Here is an 18,728-nt window from a genome sequence, read left to right as displayed (position 1 = left end):
ATTTATTCAACTTTTTCTTCTCTTAAACCCCCTTACCCACAAACATTAGGCATATGCTGACAGAAATAGCAAGCTGGACAAGAATAAAGGGCTTATCACCTTGAAGGGCTTAAAGGAGTATTAAATTATTTTAAAAAATTGAAATAGCAACCTAATCAGTACAGTCAGAGGTAGACACAGATGTTTCACCAGATCTAGGCCCCACATTCCATCATCTTGAACAAATACCTTTTCTTTCCTCAATTTAGTTTCCTTAGAGATACAGGATATGAACTTTCCTAAAATCTCTAACAGCTCTAAACTTAGGTGTCCAAAGTTTCTGCACACACTGGTAGCAAGTCTCCAGAGATGGGACATTTGCTTATACTGAAGGACATGAGGAAGACGAATCCAAAGCTGTCCTTTACTGAGTACTCTCGTGGCTTATAAAAACAATAGGAGACTCACAGAGATATATAAAGTTATTCCTTGAGGTGCAGGACAGGAAGGGGAAGGAACCATCCTAGAGGTACTGCTGTTAAGTTTTTAGCTGTGGAGTTGAGGCAAGCTTTATGTTTCTGTGGGGAATGGTTTATTCCTACTTCAGTAGCAAGTATGTGCTCTGAACTGGATCTTAGCACAAAACACTGCACAATTATGACCAAGACAGAGCAGGTAGCAGACACTGGGGGAGAAGGGAGAGGGGAAGAAAGGGGGTGGGGGAGAGGAAGGACAAGAGGGGAAGGGAGGATTCCTGGCAGTGAGTAGACTTATGAACCAACAGATAGGAATGAATCCTCAGTTTTATGTGCACAGAGACAACGGTGGCATGAGCCAGGTAGAAAAATGGGCTACAGCTTACTGAGCCCCAGAAATGGCAGACTGTGGGCTCAGGACTATAAACAGCCCAACAAAATAAACTAGGAACTCTTAGACGACTGACTACACACTAGACTTCACAGGATTGCTACCCACATGTTCAAATCTACTTTGTTTTACTGTAACAAAAAGGAAGGTGGATGAATGAAAATTCCAGAAAATGTAATTTAAATAAATTTATTTATGAGAGAAAAACATCTGAACATCAGGTACAGTGTGATCGATCCACAATGATCCAAGGATGTCATGACTCATCTGGAAGCACTCTCATGAAGTCTGTAGGAGATCCGTGTGGAGGATTAGCTGAACCATTTATCAAAATTCATAAAGCCATCTAAGCCAAATATTATAAAATATGCAATGACCATGATACAATAATAAAAATACAATATCAAATACTCACTATTTGTGAGTTATAAACTACAATATAAACAAGTTAGGCTCCTTTTAAAAATGAAAAAAATATTTCTATTACAGCCTCATGTGAAGCACTCACTTTCAATTAAATGCAGCTCTGTATGTTGTACTCTTACTAGCCAGCAAAGGAACACTTTCTTGAGTAACTGCTTCACCATCAGTGCTCTGAAGTACACTTTCACATACGTGCGTTCAGATAGAAAATGATGATCAAAGCTTGGAGAATCTTCTTATCTGGGTAAACTTTTTTATATTTAGGGGAAAAGTAGTGAGGACGTAAAGAAGCAACATGGTTCTTCTGGAGCGAGGAGGTAGTCTCAGTCCAGAGAATTGACTCTCCATTCAGATTTCAAAATGTGTGGTCCCGAAGCTGAATTCCTTCCAGTCCAGGGAGCTGCCCACTATTGTGGGGCAACTTAAGGATGAAGAAGTGGAGCAGGAGGAAAGTGTGAGTTGACTATAGAAATGGTCACTGATAAAAACATGCTCCTACACAGACTGGGCTCAGTCCTAGGGAAGAACAGCCAAAACTATTAATACAGTGTGTGCTCACTGAACTGCACACATGGAACTCCGAGGTGGGTTAACAGTTCTTGACATGGGCTCCTGGTTGTAGTTTACAATATCTGCCTTCACCACCCTCTGCCATGAAAGAAAAGAGATATCAGGACATCAGAAAAAGCTCCTGAATATCTATTATTTTCTGAGCTCTGACGAACTTCTAATAACAAAAATCATAGATGAAACAGGAGTTGGGTATTAAAAACAATTGGTCAGAACTAATAAATAGCCAGGTTTAGGGTTTTCTTATTTGCATTCATTTTTCTTTTTAAGGAAGCGATTCAGTTATAAGTCACCCCTAGTTTTCTTAGCATTAACTGAGGCTATCACAAGTCATATTAAAAATTCACAAATCAATATGATTTAAATCTTGCTTTTAATTTAGTTAAAGTTAAAATCTTTCATGCATATTTAGTAAACAGATAAGACATCAGCATTTCTAAGATTTTCATTACTTTTTAGTCTTTCATGATAATTACACTTTGTGAGGTAGAAAAAGAGATGTGTTTTAAAGGACCCACATATAGAGCAGAAGTATCCTGAGCAACCCCACCGTTAAAAACATTTCCAGTTTTCAAAACATTCCTCTCAAAATACTTACTTCCAAATAGTTCACTATAGGTTATGCATAATGACTCTAATAAAATATGACATAGTGAGAAATTTAGAAAATCACCTCATATCCATGTATATAAATCCATTTAAACCAAGAGATACTTTCACTTTTCCTTCCATCTCATACTCAGTCTAAAACAATGAATTTAGCAAAATGACTAATATTCGTCTCTCAGCAAAAATTGAAATTAAAACAAACCCTCTATTGATTTCAGATTTTACTAAGTCTATGCACACAAACAGAGAAGGGCAGTTCAAGCCTTATTTTAAAGTAATTTAAAATAACCTTTCAAATGCCATCTATTTCAGGGGAGAAAATGGTATAAGAATTACTAATGAAATAATCAACTTCAATCCTCTGCACTGCGTGTGTGATAAACACCCATAAAGATCAATGTGTTTGGAAGTAATTGAAGTGGTACTTTAATTTGTTCTCAATTTCTTTTTTAACTTGTAAGTTTCCTGGCAAAGGACCAACTTTTCAAAATTCTAAACCATGACTTAGGTCATTTTATTTATAGTGTTCTTTCATAAGGAAGAACAGAATAACATAACTAGCCCCTACCCCACTCCCCAAAATGCAGTAATTCACCCATAAGTACCTGCACTATTGTACTGAACAGACTCTACTCTGAGAAGAGTTGAGGTGTTGATTATCTTCTTCCGGGTACTTGACTATTTCTGCCCTGACAATATGCTGTCAATTCCGTACAACATAAACAAGATGAAGGAGAAAGAAAAAAAGAGAAAAGGAGAAACACAAAATGAAAAGCATGTTTAATGACTGACAATAGAAGGGAAAAACAAAATTAAAAAAAAGAAAATTAACACATGAATTTAAACATGTCACAAAAGAATCAGCTGGATGTTTACACATAAAAGGAAAGAAAAGTAGGAGAGCTCCAATAAGCATTACTCTTTATAATTCTGTTCAGCCACTGAAATAGAAGCCCCTTGGACTTCTCGGTATTAAAGAGGACTACAATTAATTATAGGACCTGTCTATGCTAAAGTGAAATGGAAGTGTTTCTTCATTTCCTTTGACAAACATTACTGATGCTCTACTTTGTTAGTCACTGTGTGCTAGGAGTGCCTAAGTAAACCACCTGAAAGATTTATTTACATGTTATTATAGACCTAGTGGGCAAAGACCACACAACCAGTTGTCACACAAATTAAGTGCTTTGATAGTGAGAGAAATGCTCTGGGGACACAAAGGAGTACGGAAACTCTGTTCTTTCAAAAATCAGAGGTTGATACATGCCCTTTACAGCTTTCATATTTATACTTATTACTCTCCCAGGGTGTCCTCTGCTGCTTACTTCCCACTCTTCCTGACCCCATATTTCCAAATTTCATATAGAAATAACTTCAAATGCAGTTGTGAGCCATGTAAAAAAAATCATGAAATATAATATTAAAGTACAACTGTTTCTTTCGAGAGTTTTGCTAACTAAACAAAAGCACGGTACTACACGATAGATGTTCTCTCCTTCGAGATGGGACTCGATGGGATAACTATGTAGAGAGAAGGAATAAGCTCCTCATATCTTCATATCTGAAACCAGGAGTACTCTGCATGACTGCATGGACCTCATTTCAGAAGGTTCTCCCTTCCTAACTTCTTATATGAAAACACATTAACTGGAGTGGCTGTTTGTGAAGACATTTCTTAATAAAGATTTGATGAACACTTGAGAGTAAATGAGCAGGACTCTGTATTATACAAAGGTGTGAAGGTAATTAGTTTTCTAGTGGGCAGTATTAACTTCTGGACAAGATTCTTCACTTCCCAGGCACTTGGTCTGATGCTGCCAACAGAAGCATTGCCAACTGACAGATGAGGTACAAGTAACAGTACATCAGTGCAAGGTATGCTATAATCTGACTCCCTCAACCTAATTGATTCATGACAAACTATGGATTACAATGAAGACAAGGGATTTTCATCACCAACAAATAAGTCATTGATCAAACAAAACACTGTTTTAAGCCCCACTTATAACTATAGCCAGGTTACTGACCTGTTGTAAGACATTGGGGTCAAAGAACTAACTAATGTAAATGACTAGCTTTTATCATCCATTTTGTCAAATTAATTAATAATTCACAAGTAAGTTTTCCTTGAGGTCTTGACTGTTGGACATGAAGCTAAGTGCTACATTTCTAAACCTGAAGCTGCAGTAAAGGGTTTGCAGATTCAAAGCTTTGCTTATTGAGAGTAGAAAAATATCATTTCCATATCATAAACTTCACAGTAGGGGGATTCACAATATATAACTTATTTAACAAATTTTAATGTTTTTAAGAAAAATATTATCTACAAAATCCCAGCATCTATTTTTGGAGTGATAACGCAATTCCATTTCTCTCTGCTTTTGGTCAATGGAGGGAAATAATGAAGTGACCCTAGAAGGAAAGGAGCCACAAGTGAACAGCAGCTTTACCCTATCTCCTCAAAGAGCATTTGCAGGGTATGCTAGACATAGAAGTGTGGCCAATCAAGAGCTTGAGAAAGAAAGCAACCTGAACCAAGGGTCAAAAGTAAAAAGAATATACATGGACTCTTTGGAGAGTGTTAAAGTTAGATCTTGTTAGTTACACAGCTGCATCTTAACCCAGATAATACCATTACAGATGATGAGACGAACACACTGAAAGCTAAAACACTTGCTACTATTACGTATTTAAAAACCAACCACTAGTCTAGGAATTGTAGACATTTACACAAATGACAGGTGATCTCCACTTTTGTGCTATAGAAGTCTAACATAGAAACAGATGTATGAACTTTAAAAACAATTATTTTGTCACACTGGGGACCATACCAAGGGCCTCACACATTCCCAGCCCCTTAAATTTTTTATTAATATAAAGAACATGATTACCATATGATACATGGATATAGCATATTATAAAACAGTAATTTTCATATAGTAAACACTAATGATGTAATAATAAAGCTCCTGTCCTTCTTTCATATAATAGACCACTATATGTAGCCAGTAACACTCACAGCTTTGCACTAAAGTTTCATGCCCTCAGTCTTCATAACCTCCTACTCTATAAAGCATAAGGCTTAGCTACATTGTGTCTAAGATCTCAAAAAAAAATTTAATTGAGATTGGATCTTACTATGTAGCCCTAGCAGGTCTGGAACTTGCTATATAGACCAGGTTGGCCTTGAACAAGACAACCTCCACCTCTGGAGTGCTGGATTAAAGGTATACATCACCACACCCAGAAGTTTTAAAGTGTTTGAAAACATAAATTTAAAAAGTGAATAGAAAAAAATGGGATATGGTGAATATCTACAAGTAAAAGAATGAAAGTATATCCTTATCCTGCACAAAATATCCTACACAAAGTCAATTCAAAATGGAGCAAAGATCTCAATATGGATCTTTGAAGCTGCTAAGGAAAACATATAAGGAAGACACTTCAAGACACAGACAGAGACAAGGACTTTCTGCAAAGAACTCAGGAAATAACAACAAGAATATTAAATGGTTTCTGCATGGTAAATGAATAGCTGAGTGAAGTGACAGCTCACAGAATGAGAGAAGATCTTCGCCAGCTACACCTCTAATAGAGGATTTTTATCTACAACATATTAAAAAACAAAAAGAAACACTCATCAAACAAACAATCCAATTAATAAATGGGCAAGTAAAAACAACATGAAAAAAATGGTCAACATAAGAGTAATGCAAATCAAAACTATGGTAAGATTCTATCTCACCATAGTCGAGATGGCTAACATTTAAGGAAACAAAAGACAATAAATGCTGGTAAGCATGGGGGGAGGGCAATGAACCCATGCACCGCTGGTTGGAATATAAGTTGTTCCAAATGGTCTGAAAATCAGTATGGAGAGTCTTTAAAGAACTAAAAATAGACCTACCATATGATTCAGCTATACTATGGTCCCTAAGGCAATATACTATAAAGATCCCTGTACATCATCTTTAGTGCAGCACTATTCATGGTATAGGGAATTAGGAGTGGAACTGGAATGCAGCATTATACATGGAATATGTAATTAGGTAATCAGAGATATATAAAGAAGTACAAATGACCAGTAAATACATGAAAATGCTTTCAACATCTTTAGCCATCAGGAAAATGCAAATCAAAACTACACTGACATTCCATCTCATCCCAGTCAAAATGGCTACTGATTAAAAAAATAATTCTGGCAAGGATGGGAGTGGATACCTCTATACATTGCTGATGGAAATGTAAACTAGGGAAGCCACTATGAAAATCAATCAAAGAACTGAAATTGAACCTACTATACAATCCAACTATATCACTCTTCGGAATATATGCAAAGGAATCAAGTCAACATACTACACAGATACTTGCACACCCGTGTTTATGGAAGAACTGTTCATAACAGGCATTATTCAGATCAGTCTAAGTATCAAGTAGCAGGTGAATAGCTAAAAAGATGGGATGCATGTACACTTTGTAGTTCAGTTCAGCCAAAAAGAACGAAAGTATGTCATTTTCAGGCAAGCAGATAGAACTGGAAATGAGCATGTGAAGAGGAATAAGCCAGAATCACAAAGATAAATACTACATTTTCTTTCATATGCCTTTCTATATAAAATATTTGGCATGAAATATATATAATATATACATATATATTTATATATACATATATAATATATATGATACATAAGTAAAAGGGGGCTAATGGGAGGGAAAAGAGAGCTAGTTCTAACTGCTTTAATACATATTCACATGGACATAGCCAAGACAGTATATCACAGAACTAATTTATAATATAATCAAGTAAATATTGAAAGATGCGAAAAGGTAACAATTGTTTTTAGCTGTATGAATGGTAGATGGAGGAATTTGGGGAAAATGTTAGTTTATTGCTTCTAAACAGATTACTCTTACTCAAAGTCTTCATTTGATGAAATGTATGACTTACAAAGCAGTTTACATGGCATTTTTAAGCTCGTGACTGCTGATATTTATTATAAGACTTTAGGAATAGTGAAAGAACACAGAAAACTTCAGTAACTAATAATGTTATTAAAATAACAAAATAATATCAAGAAATATTATTACATGTATTTTAAAGATTAACAGATAACCCCAAAGAAGCTTAAAGTACAAGCACGACCTAAAAAGGCAGGAAGAAGCCAACAGAGGCTACAGAGTGAGGTTCCCTCTCAAGCAAGAAGAAATACAAAACAGAATTCTCTGAACCTTAGTCCAGTAAGTAAGAACTGATAAAAATTTTATTCCTTTTTTTCTACCAAAAGGAACAAAATTATAAGACTATTATTATTCTATAAAAATAAATCTTCCCTGGTTTTCAATAAACAGTCATTTATACATATAATCTGTTTCCAAGGTTTTTGGTCATTTGAACATAAGTGGAAAAGAATTGATGCATAAAAAATTAATGTCACAAGAAATTTATTACTTTTTAAAATATAAATTTTAAAATAATCACCTGTGACTGTTCTATTTCTGCTTTGTTTAATTTGATTCCCAAGATTTCTGCAGCAACTTTCTGAAAACACAGGAAGACCTACATAACAAAATAGGTTTAAATGATTTAAAGCAGGCATGCTTAGGTACCTTCAAATACACTGAACTTTCTAAAGAAGGATAAACAACAAGTACTCCAAAAATGGCCCATGTGTCAAATATGGGAAGACATAAAATGAAATCATTTTTAAAGGATTAAACCACACTTTGAAAATCCAAGTAATTCACTGAACTAGTCTAAATAGGCGTTTATTACTAAAAACATTTTTAAAGAATGTCTGAAGATTTATTCTTATGTGTTTGAGTGTTCTGACTCATGTATATATGTACCTGGTGCCTGTCAGAAGCAGGTGTCAGATTCCCTAGAAACGGAGTTTACTGATGGTTATGAGGCACCATGTGGATGCTGGGAACCAAACACAGGTCCTTTGCAAGAACAGTAAATATTCTTTAACAGCTGAGCCATCTAGCCCAATTTTTAAGGATTTAACATAAAAATTACAATGATAAATGTAAAAAACACACCAACATATCTAATAGCATTTAAAAACCCCACAATTCTGAAGAAAATGAAAAGAAGTTCATGTATACTTTATTGCTCTGGTGTCTGACTATCAGTTCTATGCTGATCTCTTGAGCTGGCTTTAGTCTGTTTTAACAGGTCTTTCTCTCCAAACCATTAATACTTTTGGTTCTCTTATCAATGTCAAAACTCTCCATTATTCCCTAAGTAAAACAACTTGGTACAATTTACTGTATTTTATCAGTTTAGGGTAAAGGAGTGATAAAGTCCATTATAGCTATACACTATGAGAATTTTTATAAACAGCCTTTCATATGTGGTTAGCTTTCCCCAGGTCCTCTAAATCTCAGGAGCTTCAGGCCGGACCATTTCTGCTGTATAACTTACCTTTGCTCCATAACTATCCTAACTAGGCTCCTACCCCAATTCATCTCAGGATCAATTACTGAATATAAGTCACAACTTTACTAACTTAATTATTTCTAGGAAACTGAAGAGATAGCTCAGAAGTTAAGAGAAATTATTGCTCCACCAGAGGACCAACGGTCATTTCCGACCAACTACATGGTGGCTTATAATCATAGGTTAACTCCAGTTCCAGCGGACACCATGCCCTCTTCTAGTCTCTGTGGGGTCCTCCTGTGCACACATGGGCCACATAAAAAGACTCAAATAGGCAAACATATACACACAAGTTAAAATTAAATAAATACATCTTTAAATTTTTTAATTCACAGTCATAAGCAAGGCCCTGGATTTGAGTCCCAGCACCAAAAGAAAGGAAAAGAAAAACTAAGTCAAACAAAACGTGGACAGCAGCCAAGCATGCTGGCTCCGGCCTTTATCCCAGCACTCAGGAGGCAGAGGCAGGTGACCTCTGAGTTTAAGGCCAGCCTGGCCTACAGAGAAAATTCAAGGCCAGGCAAAGCTACATAAAGAAATCTTGTCTTGAAAAACAAACAAACAAACAAAAAAATGGACAGTGACAAATATTTACAAGACATGTAATGGTCTGCTATTATCCATAATATGAAATATGGACATAGTATTGTTTAAAACCAATGAAAAGTATATGCTGTTAAGCAGAAAGTGAATAGCTGATAAAATTTTATGAATTTCAATCTAAACTCTCATCAAGAAAATTCAAAATTAGTAGGGTTTTTATTGTTATTGTTGTGTACTTATTTGTACTGATCTACAACTTTAGCAAAGATTTGAAAAAAAAAAATAAATCCCTTAGTATTACAAGGATTTATATAGCAATCTTATAATGTTAAGAAAAGAATAGGTTAATTTAGTCTTTCTAGCAATCATCTGACATGCTTCAATCTCCTGTCATAGTCTATCTAGAGAAAATAAAACATCAAAAGTTATTAACAAAATTTTATAATAAAACTCATATTGAAACTTAGAAAAAACCCTACATGTCCAACAACAATGGTTCATGACTAAGTATATTTTTTAATATTAAATGATATGGGAAATGTTTTGCAGATAAAAATATAAAGTAAAAACAGAACACTACAAAACTATTTCTAGACCAGGATCTGAATGCTTAATAATGAACATTTATTATGGATAAAAATGGTGGACTGACACTGTCACTACTTGGGCTCACAAACTGTATCTCTACCACACAGTATCTATGTAGACTGAGGCCTGTGATGTGAGCTTTAGAAGATACATCTATACAACAGAGATAATCAGAATAATAAAATAACCATCACAAACTAAGCAAATTACAGTGAGTTCTTCAGACAAAGAGCACCAAAGAATTATCTGAGACTCTGAATGGGCATCTCTGGAGGCCAAGCTATGAGTGACTTGGGTATTTTATAATTCTTGTTAAATCAACTATAAAATTAATCTATCCAAAATAAGCATTGTCATTTATTCTATTTATGTCTTCCTTCCAAACATATCCAGTGTTCCTTGTTAGGAAGCAGAAGTGTATTTACTCCCTGGAACATTGGAAGACAGAGTATCACTTACAACACACTCCACTGTTTTACTTACTGAGTCTCCTGTCTTGGCTGAAACAAAGTGGCTACTAAAACCATTTTCCTGGCAAAATCGTAAGTGTTTATCAGGTTTTACTGTTCGCATATGCTCCAAGTCAACTAGAAAAAAAAAGTTAAAGAGAGAAAAATAAATATTAGAATCAATGAAATTATATTTTAAACATGTTTAAATTTGACTTACTTTCTAATATTTCCCACCGTGTAATCCTAAGCAATTTTCTAACTTATTTGTGCCTCAGTTTCTACATTTATAAACTGTGAATAATAAATGTACCTACTTAATATGATATTCCTTCAAAATCACCCCATGAATAGTGAACAAAGACTGGCAATGTGCTCAAAAATATGTACTGTTACTATTACTATAGCATCACCTATATAAATTCACACACCATGACAAAGTTCAAACTCATCTGCTCAATGTAATACATTAAAGCACAGTTATCTGCTAAAGATAGGCTTTACAAGCATAAGAATATTTGGCTAGAAATAGTTTATTTGCAAGATAGTTTAGTAATTAGAACAGTTCTGAAATATTTTATATTACATAGTTCCATTAATTTATTCACAACCAGTTTACTTTCACAAAGATGCAGCTGATTTCCAAACCACTAAGTATTCACTTTCAGAATAATGAGTAAGATATACTTCCTGGGCTTTAAAGCAATGTGTAACAATAATAACTAAAGAAAAAGAATGCACCAAGGCAGTGGTGGTACATGCCTTTAATACCAGCACTTGGGAGGCAGAAGCAGGTGGATCTCTGTGAGTTCAAGGCCAGCCTGGGCTACAAAGAGAGTTCCAGGACAGTTTCTACACAGAGAAACCTTGTTTCGAAAAACAAAACCAAACAAAAAAAAAAAGTATTTAAAAAAAAAAAAAGAGCAACAACACATGAAGCTGAGGTGAAGGGTGTGTTGGGAAAAGGTGGAGTTTGAAAATGATGTAAATACAGTACTCATGTATAAAGTAATGAATCTCATCTTGCCTTCTTTCTTTTATTCAGTCTAGACTCTAACCCACCCCCAGTGGGCACCCCAATTAGCATAATCTAAATAATCCCTTATCAGCATGTCCAGAGGCTTGTCTTCTAGGTGATGCTAGATCCCATCAAGATGGCAAACTAATTATGCAGTATGATAGGTTTGTTATTTAGACTAAAGTAGAGATAGTTTGAACAGTCCAACTTTTGGTATTTGCTAGATTCTCTTTCAATGCTGAAATCAAGGAAACTGGCATACTGTGGAGAAATAAAAATGCTGTAGGTTCTCAACATAGTTTAAAATGAATTATTTGTCTACTTTGACTACGATAAAAATAAATTCTGAAAACATAGCATTACCTTTCCATGAATACCAGAAACCACTGTGTTTTTAAGGCTACTGTCTCTTCAACACAAATTGTTAAAGAAGCTACTCATTGCTCTTCTCTTTTCCCAAGTCAAATTATGAGTTGAACCTAAGCTGTTTTCTCATTATGATCTGTTGTAAGGTTTACTGTGGTGGTATTGTGTTCCCCAAAATACTGTGCACCCTAATAAATTTATCTGGGGTCAGAGAACAGACAGCCACTAGGTTCAGAGCCAAAAATGGTGGCTAGAAAATGGGTCAGAGCAAGCCATAGCAGAAGCTGGGCGGTGGTGGTGCACGCCTTTAATCCCAGCACTTGGGAGGCAGAGCTAGGCAGATGTCCATGTGTTCAAGGATACAGCCAGCTTGGAGACACACGCCTTTAATCCCAGGGAGTGACAGCAGAAAGAGAAAGATACATAAGACGTGAAGACCAGAAACTAGAAGCATTTGGCTGGTTAAGCATTCAGGCTTTGGAGCAGCATAGTTCAGCTCCATAGTTCAGAAAACACACTCAACTTAGTAATAGGCCAATGACTTTCAGGACATTTCTTTCAAGGTGAAAGTATCATCTAAGGCATAAAAGACGGCAGAGAGAATAACTCACAGCCGTTGTAGAATGACTGCCATAAAAAAAAAAAAAATTGTAGTGTTGGTGAGAATGTGAAAAAAACTGAAGCCTTTGTGCACTAAGGTAGAACTATAGAATGGCACAACTGTTACAGAAAACAATACGGAAGATATTCAGAAAATCCAAAGCCTCACTACCATATAATTCATTAATCTCACTTCTGCAAGTATGCTCACAATTGAAAATAGGGTCTCAATTTTTTTTTTTTTACATACTCATACTCATAACAGCACCAGACACAAGAGCCAGGAGGTGGAAATAAACCCAAATGTCCATCAATGGTTGGGTAAACAAAATATGGTAGATATAAAATGGTTATTATTCAGCCTCAAAAAATGAAGGAGCTCCTGTCTCAGTTTACAACATGTAGTTATCAGACTCCTTGAAACATACCAGTCATCAACAGAACAGTAATATTGTATAATTCCAGTTGCAGCAAAAATTTTTATATCCAAACAGATGATCTCTATTGTTGAACTTCATTGACCAAGAAAGATGATACGCTCACATACAAGAAGCCATCTTATTTAAGCAATAACTGTTTCAGGCTGGAGAGATGGTTCATCAGTTAATTGAACTTGCTGCTCTTCTAAAGGATCTGAGTTTGGTTCCTAGCATCCACACTGCAGCTCATAATTGTTTGTGACTCCAAGTCCAGAGAATCTCTTTAGGCACCCAAACATACATGGCATACACAAGGAGACACATGCACATAAATAAAAACAGAAGCAAATTTTAAAAAAACAAAAAAAAAAAAAAAAAAAAAAAAAAAAAAAAACCAACTAATCCTAACTTCCTAATTGTCTGTATTAAAACAAATGTACAGGAAACGTGGGCTGAATATAACATAGTTCTCCCCTGGACATGAAGTGAAGTGTGATAGTAAAAAAATATCCTCTTGCCAGGCATGGTAGCACATGTCTTTAATCCTAGGACTCAGGAGGCAGAGGCAGAAGGATCTTTGAGTTTGAGGTCAGCCTGGTCTACAGAGCAAGTTCCAGGGCAGCCAGGGCTTCATAGTAAAACCCTGTTTTAAACATCAAGGGGTCATCCCTGAAAAACACACAAACAAGTAACATTATTCAGACTGAGCAGGCTGTGCTTACATATTTAGAAACACACACAAAGTCTTTGTGGGTAACATGTATCAGAAAACCTTCAAATGTTCCTGTTTAATTCAAAGCACTTCCACTGGCTACATCAGTGTTAACTGTTTCTAAATTCATAAAGTATTCAGAAGAAAATTATAAATGATAAAAATGCTATCCTCTCACAGATGTCATAAATATTAAACTTTTCTGCTACCATGTTGTATACACAAATGACTGCCATCATCACCTTTAAATTTAAGAGTAGAAGGCAGTGCATGTATAACAGGCAGTCAAGCTTTTTCTTCCTCCTTCAAGTCATAACCATCATACACATTTATCAGTCTAATGATTCAGATTAACTGCAGGCTGTGAAAACACACAGAACAACAAAAATTATAAAAGGTATTCCAATTATTTATTTAAAACAGGTAATACACGGCTGGAGAGGTGGTTCAGTAGCTAAGAGGAGTGTAGTGCTCTTGCAGAGGACTCAGGTTCAGTTCCCAGCACCCTGTTCACAACTGTTTATAACTCTAGTTCCAGAGGATCTAATACCTTCTTCTGTTATCCAATGACATCGGGCATGCACACACATGTATGCAGGCAAAACACTCATACACATAAAATAAAAACAAATAAATTTTAAAAAATGAACAGGTAAATCTATATCTTAAATTTAGTCTAGATTTAGGAAATCAATAGGAGCACCTATTTTGCCACATACTATGCTAATGAACACAAACAAGAAATAGGTGAACACTATAAACATTATCCTTCAGGACTGTGAGAGAAAAGAATGATAAACATGTGTTTCTTATTTAACAAGCCAGTTACATCTACAAATGGCGTCTAACGTGTTGGCAAGAATTTCCACCTAAAACCTGAGAAAAAAGATTCTAAAACGGAGCTAAAAACAGCTTCCTAGTTGTCTCTCTCAAGTTAGCGGCAGCCTGCTGGTTTGAGCTACTATGGCGGGTTCCTGGCGTATATGTCTGACCTGCAGTGTGGCGGGAATGAGGAGTCTACAAGCAGCACTTTGCTCTGCTGCATGGTGGATTTAGCCTTTGCTAGTTAAAAAAAAAAAAAAAAAAAAAAGGTTCTGGGCTATGTGCTGCTTTGATAGAACTGCTTCTGATAGTTGATAGTACACATGGCTCCAGACCCAGAGCTGGTGGTAAACTGTACCACCGCCTGTTGGGAAACTGAGGTGGGCGGAGCCAACAGCGGTGTTTCAATCTTACAAAGATGGATATTACACAGAGAATCTGGTTTGTCTTGTCTTTGGGATTTTTAACTGCAGAAAAAGATTTGATCATAAAAGCTGTTGAGTTAAACAAATATGTAAATTTTAAAGGTACCTTGACTTCAAAATTTGGATATAAGGATATGTTGCTTTGGAAAAGAGTCTCTGCTTTTGTTTCCACAGAAAGCCAGAGGCTGTGGATTTGTTCCAGAGTAAGATACATCAGGTTTGATCAGCCAAGACCACCTGAAAGGTCTCCAATGACACCATGGCCCAGATGACCCAACATCCAGAATGGTTTCAAGGCAACTGGCTCAGAGGTTCACCCTCATGGACTACTCCATAATCCTAAAATTTTCTTTGTGTCCTCATAAGATACAGCGCCCCCCTCCAGCAGGAAGTAGTAAGAAAAACTACGCCCAAATTCCCAGCTGGCTTTGGAAATGGAATTGGCTCACTCCTTCTCTAAACCCAAGCACACTGTTAAAAGAAAAGGTTAAGAGTTTCTTGTGTCCCAAATCAGAAGAGCCCTCTGGTGTGGGACAGAGAAAAGCCAATATTTTTATTTAAAACAGGTTGATTATAAATGTGATCTCTTTCTAAAGAAGTAAAGGGGATATGATATAGATATAATAGGATAAAAGAGTAGTTTAAGGAACTTACTTCTAAAGAGCAACAACTTGTTTAAAATGTTTTACATTTGTATAGATTTTAGTATATTGATACAAACAAAGTTAATTTTGTTATACTGTGTGTATATTTCTACTCTTGTTTAAGGTATTATGTTTATATAGCTCATTTAAAATTGTAATGAATAATTTAAAAATAGATTAATAATTAATCGTCTATGATAATCATACTCGTAGCCATGTTAGTTAAGTCTTCTAGGTATACATAGAGATATTTCAGATAGATAGGTAATCTTCAAATACTTCAAAGACCTACAGAATATGGCATTTAAAATATTTTTAAAATTTAGACTTTCTGGACAATGAGACATGTCTGCTCATGACAACACCAATTTACTTCAGAGAGGAGGATGGGCATTGAAGACACTTCATATCTTATCTTCACCTTGGCAAAAATAGCCATTTGGGCAAGAAACTGTTCTTGCCTAGACTGCCTGATCAACTGGACATCAGGACCCATAGAAAGGTGACCACTAAACTTTGCTTGACAAAATGGTCCTTCAGGTTCCTGCTTCACAGAGGAAACTGCCAGACATTCTACAGGACACTGAGAGAAGTGACCAAGAGACTCTAGCCCTGTGGGCTGAAGACAAATGCCCCAACTTTACAAAGGAACATTAGGTGACTGTCCAGGCTGGCAGCTGTCTCTGTCTACCCTGCAAGACTCCCGAAAAATGCTTCCATCCTTCTCCCGGTTCTCAGGTATTATTATATCTCTCTGAGGTCTTTGATGTGGTTGAAGGCTAGATAGTTATAATTTCCTCAGTTATGATAAAAGATAAGTTAGATATAAAACCTTAGACTCACAAATATAAGATAGATAGGATATCTTCTTTAATATTGTAACTGTAATTCTTGCTTGATAATTGTTTTGTTATATGTAATTGTACTATGTAAAAGTTAAAACCTTCCTTAAAAAAAAAAAAGAAAAGGGGAAGTGCTGTGGATATCTCTCTGTGTAAATAAAGTTCTGATTGGCCAGTGGCCAGGCAGGAAGTATAGGCGGGACAAGAGAGAAGAGAATTCTGGGAAGTGGAAGGTTGCAGCCGCCATGAAAAGCAACATGTAAAGACACTGGTAAGCCACAAGCCATGTGGCAAAGTATAGACTAACAGAAATGGGTTAATTTAAGATAGAAGAAGTAGATAACAAGAAGCCTGCCACGGCCATACAGTTTCTAAACAATGTAAGTTTCTGTGTGCTTTCTTGGTTGGGTCTGAGCAACTGTGGGACTGGCGGGTAAGAGAGATTTGTCCTGACTGGGCCAGGCAGGAAAACTCTAACTACATAAATCTATATCTTAAATTTAGTCTAGATTTAGGAAATCAATAGGAGCACCTATTTTGCCACATACTATGCTAATGAACACAAACAAGAAATAGGTGAACACTATAAACATTATCCTTCATGACTGTGAGAGAAAAGAATGATAAACAAGTTGACATGTAAATAAAGGAAAGACTCTTCTGAGCATGGTGGTGTACATCTGAGATCCCACTACTCAGACAGCTATGGCAGGAAGATCATGAGTTTAAGGCCAATCTGACCTCTACTGAGTAAAGTAAGTATCCTAGGCTTCATATGGAGACCCTCCCCTCAAAACCTACCTAAATAAATGAGGAAATTACAATGGAAGGGCAAAAAGGTGACCAAATAAAAAGCATCATAATGAAGAGAGAAATGAGGTAAGCAATTACAAGAATATATGTGAGAACCATGTCGCTGTGGAAGACTTTCCTTCTTTATCTCAGATCTAATTTATTAAAATAAGTCAAACAAGTTAGAAGGATGGAAGAAAATTATGTTTTATTCACCTTATTCAATATTTCCACAGTAATTACCTACACAGTTATTGATCATTGTGGCCAAAGACCAGAGTATTCAATATAACAGATTTTTAAAACCTAGATATAGAAAATGTAATCAGAGCTATTGATGAAATTAAATGATGTATAATTTTGAAGTCTGAAAATAGTTTATAACAAACTTGCATTATTTTTATCCTGGCCTTAAATTTGGCAGCATTCTGATTTCCTACATACTTCTTTTCCAACAATTCTATCATAATAGAATCTATAATTAATATAACCTTTTTCATTCAAATCAGTTATTACATGCTTTGAAAAAAAGGGAAAGTGCTCTATGATGTTAATTATAGTATTAATGTCCAGTGCCTGTCAAAGACAACATCCAAAATATCAACTATTTTTGCTGCTTATTCCTGCAGCAACAGAATATTCTCTGTGAAAGCTGCCACAACTGAACTTAAAGAAGCAAAAGCAAAATATAAATACAGCACTTGTGCAGATTTTCACAGTAATTTTTAGGTTATCGAGGAAACATCTAGAGTGTTGATCTGGTTATACTCAATTCAAACAAACTACTTGTCACATTAACTACCTCCAGGAAGTTACTCCAAACACAAAATAAACTGTTTATGCCCCTACTCAGATAGATAACATGACAGATTGTTATTAGTTGAAGACAGATGAGATACATTAATTTGATTGTGAACATGTGTTTAATTTTACCCTGCCATGTACACTCTTCTAATGCTGTCTTTCTATGATGAGATAGTAAATCATGCCATATTAGAAGAATTGCTAACTCGTGAAAATAAAAAAATAACCAGAACTTGACTTTAACTTTGCAGCTTCTTAAACCAACCTTCTTACCAAAGTAACAGCCTTGAATATTACTGCATTCCACACGGGGATAAAGCCAGAACACTGAAACATCCAAGAAGCTACATTAGTTTCTAGTACCAGTTTAAAGATAGGAAGGCAATTTAACATTTTTCTTATTCACTCACTTTTTACTAAGATGTCTCTTCTTGCCTGTTTCTACTGGATTGTTTATCCACTAGTTTAAGCACATCTTACAATGATGATGCTTTCTGTATTTATTGCAAGCATTCTCCTTAGATTAAGATCCTCATTTCAGATCATTCACGATACTTTTGTGAAACAAAAATTAAAGTTTCATAAAGCTCAATATTCTTGAGATAATAAGATTGTTAGTACTTCCCACCATGCTTACAAACAAGTAAAAGGATTTCCAAATACAATAACCACCCAGAAAGTATTGATTGGGTGTAAGGGAGAAAGATTCCCTGGCAACCTGTAGGCCACTCCAACCAGGGAAGAAGGTAGACTAACTGAAGATCTTCACCTCTCCCTCCATTCCTCCAAATCCAATCCCCCAGTCTTATTGCCA

General features: G+C 35.7%; 1 protein-coding gene across 6 annotated transcripts in view; it reads right to left on the bottom strand.

Moving 5' to 3' along the window:
- The window catches only part of Rab28 (RAB28, member RAS oncogene family), a 209,072-nt gene that overhangs the window by 120,974 nt on the left and 69,370 nt on the right, over positions 1-18,728 (bottom strand). For 4 of the 6 annotated variants that reach the window (XR_004946039.1, XM_036200442.1, XM_036200444.1 and 1 more), the window contains exons 5-6: positions 10,505-10,608; positions 7,928-8,005 (exon numbers count right to left, since the gene is read on the bottom strand). Coding sequence is in view for 5 of the 6 variants with exons in the window: in XM_036200442.1 (XP_036056335.1) it covers positions 7,928-8,005; positions 10,505-10,608 (182 nt within the window). In the remaining variant the exon portion in view is untranslated. Of the gene's footprint in view, positions 1-1,019; positions 1,918-3,053; positions 3,149-7,927; positions 8,006-10,504; positions 10,609-18,728 lie in introns of those variants that run through there. The other 2 variants (XM_036200447.1, XM_036200446.1) reach the window with 2 other exon arrangements.

Source organism: Onychomys torridus, chromosome 10 (genome assembly GCF_903995425.1).
Source record: "Onychomys torridus chromosome 10, mOncTor1.1, whole genome shotgun sequence".
Lineage (NCBI taxonomy): Eukaryota > Metazoa > Chordata > Mammalia > Rodentia > Cricetidae > Onychomys > Onychomys torridus.
This window is presented reverse-complemented; position numbering and strand designations above follow the sequence as displayed.